Source organism: Merops nubicus, unplaced genomic scaffold (genome assembly GCF_000691845.1).
Source record: "Merops nubicus isolate BGI_N331 unplaced genomic scaffold, ASM69184v1 scaffold14157, whole genome shotgun sequence".
Lineage (NCBI taxonomy): Eukaryota > Metazoa > Chordata > Aves > Coraciiformes > Meropidae > Merops > Merops nubicus.
Window position 1 is genome coordinate 1 of NW_008618430.1, and position 4,015 is coordinate 4,015.

Consider the following 4,015-nt stretch of genomic DNA (forward strand, 5'->3'; position numbering starts at 1 on the left):
TGATCCTGGTAAAAAGCGAGGGTGTCGTCCTCTTTGCACGGGCTGGGGGAGAGCAGCCGGTGCTGACTCAAGGGGAGAAACACTCGGATGACGTCCTGTGAAAGTGTTGAGTGGTTACTCTGAACGAGCATTCCTGTTCCACTGAGATGAGCCGGTGTCTTAACAGTGTGCCAGCTGTGAAACACCTACCAACACAAGCAAATAAAATCACTGAAGTGTGTGTGTGTAGTGTCGTTTTCATAACCACCAAGGCAAACCCAAAAGTAGTGCTGAAGAGTTTAAATTCATAGGTGACTTTAACTCTCCTGGTGCTTTTGGAGCTGTTCCTCTAACTGTGCCTCTGTTTGCCAAAGCGATCACAACTCGAAATGTGTTTTGATGTGACTTGGTGTGATTAGAGTTGATAATATCTAAAAATAGCACACTGCTCAGAAAATTGCTGTTCGTAATGTTCATTACTGCCACAGTTCACATCAAAGTTTCATGTGTTTATACATCAGGTTTTCTCAGAGTATGCTGAGCTAGTACAAAAGTAAGGTGTAGGTAGCAATTAAAATACACAGAACATGCTAAACTGTGGCTTGGAAACACATCAATGTAGATAAAGCAGACTTTAAATAGAATTTATTTTTAATTTTTTTTTTTATTTTATGTTTTTATCTTAGTAAAGTATGGAAACATACCCTGATTTCAGAATGGTGGAACAGAACCTTGAGAATCCTTGCAGGATTCAGTGGTGTTGTTAGAGGTGTACTTACCTGCTGGCTACAGCACAGAAACACCTAATCCATGAAAATGTAGGGGTTTTATTAACTCATCTTCCTCGTTGTTCTTCTGACTGAAATGAGTGAAGCCCTTCCTCCACACGAGCTGCTCCTGGTTTCTCTTACAAGAACAGCAAAAGGGGATGTGTTCTCTTGCATGATAGGCAACTCTTGACTCTATTAGCTTAAAGGAGAGTAAAAGTAATGTGTGAGTCCATATGACCTTACTGTAGCAGGGAGAGACATGTGCTGTCATTTTCTAAACAGTACATAGTATTTGTTGTACTTAATTACCTTGAGTAAGCATACTGCTTGTAGTGACTATGTTTTGCTAATTGCAGTGCTGAAGTATTAAGCATGTAAATGTAGGCAAAGTTTTGCATACCAAGAAAATCTGAAACTTAAACCTTACAGCTTTTTTTTTTACATTCTGTATTTATGTTTAACAGGCACATTTTTGTATAAGTTTGCTTTTGCCATCTGAAAAAAAACCTCTAGGCCACATGACACAGAGAGATAACTGCTTTTGTCCTTGGTCTGTACTGGAACTCATATTTCTAAAGATGCTTTTTTTATTATCTGTATCAGCTGTTCTTTAAATTGTTGGTGCTTTTCCAGTCTAGTAGTGTGTAGAACCAGTCTGGTTTTTCCTTAGTTCCTAAAACTAGAGATTTTGTCTTGGGTTTTATTGTTTGTTTTTTTTTTTTCCAGAATAAAGAGAGCAGCAAAATGAAAGTGAAGGTCTGTATGTACACGCATACACACACTGATAAACATAAATCTATAAAAATACAAATATTGATATATACACCCCTTCACTTTTGTTCACATGTACACTGATAATAGTACGAATGAAAAAGGAGGGTAAAGGTCAAAGCTTGGAAATGCTACCCTTAGTATATTGGAAGTGTCTGTTCCATTTTCCTTTGCCCCATCTTCATTGTGCTTACCAGTACTTGGGAACATGAAAAAACATACATATTTCATATAAAACACAGTAACATAGCACAGAGTCTCCCAGAGTAGGTGATTGGAAGTTTACAGGAGAAGGCGTTATGCATTTATGTTAGGAATAGGGAACCCAGAATTTGCAGAGCTTTTAAATATGCTTTTCAGGCCAGCACTTCTACTGCTAACCAGTATGTTGGCAGGGAGGAAGGGCTTGGGGAGGGAGGGTTATATTTTGTTTGAAAGAGCCCTAGCTTTACAGAGTCTTCAAATATTTTTGTTAGGCCAAGAATTTTAGTGATAACCAGTGTATTAAAGAAACAAACAAAAGCTGAGTGGTATATGTGGTTGAAAAGTTGCCAGAGTTTGATTTAACTGCTACTGCTCTATGAGTTTTTTTCATTCATGCCTTTTTTAAATGAGAGTGAGTCATACCTGTGTAACCTTTGGTAAATAAAGTCATTTTTCAATGCTGTATCAACTCTAGATGTCAGTTCAGTAATGGAACCAGTAAGGATTGTGCTGTTTGGGTAAGCAGGAGTTTTCTGTTCTGCTGTTGTGTGATATTAATCACGCCAGATCTCTGTACATTTTTCTTTCTGTTGTCCTTCTGACTAGTCCTACAATTATATTTTTAATTTTTTTCTTGAGCTTTCACTATATTCAGTTATTCTCAGTGTTTGCAGACATTCAGTTAATTCCTTCTGTGGCCTTATATCAAAAGGTGAAGTTACCACTGATTGAGTTTTATTTTGTTGTAGGTTCAAGATGCTGGTCAAGAGATGGCGACTTCTGTCACACCAGGATCAGGCAAATCAAAGGTAATTGGTCCTCACAGATCTCATTTATCTGGATAGCAGTAGTTGAAAGAGTTACAAGCTGTGACTAATAGGAGGACTTATAGGTATTTTTAAAAGTTTTCTGTCCTCTAGACTTCTTGAAAATGTGATTTATAAACAGTAGGCTAAGGTGTTTTGGAAAACATGGGGAAAAAAATGTCTTATTGATATATTCACTTCCTGTTATAATATCTGAGAAAATATTAGTAGCTTCCAGTTTAGGCAGTCATCTGTTTCATGTTCTGCATGGACTTCTTTGCATATCTTGGAAGTAAGTTTAAATAGTGTCAGTGTTAGGTCAGCATGCTATTTTCAAAACATCTTTCAGATGACATTGTTAGTCAGTTGCTAAAATACCTTGTTTTCTGTTTACCTCTGGGTTAGAGGAGGCTGCTTTCTCTAGTATGTACTTTTTTTACAGCTGGACACATTGCCCAAAGAAGATCTCATCAAGTTTGCAAAAAAACAAGTGATGCTTATACAGAAAGTGAAGTCAAGATGTACAGGTACCATACTGGAAACAGAACAATTTCTGCCTTAATGCTTGGTACTATCTCACCTGTTCTAAAGTCACTGCATATCTTTGCTATATAAATTATAGGCAAATATCTTAGATTTTTTTTCTGCCATTTCAGTTTTTTTGTGGCAGAGTAAGGGTTGAAGTCCTATGGGCAAGGAAGGGAACAAAAAGAAGCATTGCTCTGGTCTGGTATTAAATTCTGATCTGGCAGTATGGCACGGTGGAGCAGTGTATAGCTTGTGCAAGAGTTAAGTGGGACTTGTCTGTCCCTTGTGTCAGCTGCAGGGATACCTGTTGGTTTTCAGGAAGCAGATGGGAGGAGGAGTGTCTCTGGTAGATTTCTGCATAATTAGTAAGTTTTCAGGAAGCAGATGAGAGGAGGTCTCTGGTAGATTTCTGCATAATTAGTACTGCTATAGAGTACTTCTTTAAAATAGCTAACTGCTTTGTTTCTGAATTGTTTTGATCTGATTGTTGGTTTCTTTAACAAGAAAGTGTAAAATGCCAAACAAAGTTTTGTGTTAACCACCTAAAAGTATCCTGTTTAAATCTGTGCTGTCACATGCTGTCCCTCTCCTCTCTGCTGTCCCTTTTCCTCCCGTGGCCCACTGCTTGGGCTGGTGTCACTTCCCCATGTTTGGAGTCTCAGTTGGGCTGACTCCTGGTAGCTGCCCAGCAAAACAATAGGGATAGGGATGGGCTAGATGAGACTTTTCCTCAAAGGGGTTATTCATAAGATCCTGTTCTTCTACTTACTGCTTGTCTTTGGAGAACAGTAAGAACTGAGTATCTTCTCTGGCTTAAATTGATCATGAAACAGTATGCCAATCACCAAAAGGATTTCTGTCTCTTGTCCTACCTAAGCAAGGAAGCTCTGCTTCCTCAGGAAGCCATGCTGACTGTCACAACTGGGGAAGCAGTACTGAAAGCTTCTTCTCTTTCCC

At 38.6% G+C, this 4,015-nt stretch overlaps 1 protein-coding gene across 1 annotated transcript in view; it reads left to right on the forward strand.

The window, feature by feature from the left end:
* The first annotated feature begins 2,494 nt into the window (after window positions 1-2,494).
* Window positions 2,495-4,015, forward strand: part of GCC2 (GRIP and coiled-coil domain containing 2) — a 24,560-nt gene continuing 23,039 nt past the window's right edge. The window contains exons 1-2 of the mRNA XM_008943456.1: window positions 2,495-2,533; window positions 2,973-3,057. Coding sequence (XP_008941704.1) covers window positions 2,495-2,533; window positions 2,973-3,057 — 124 coding nt within the window. The remainder of the gene's footprint in view (window positions 2,534-2,972; window positions 3,058-4,015) is intronic.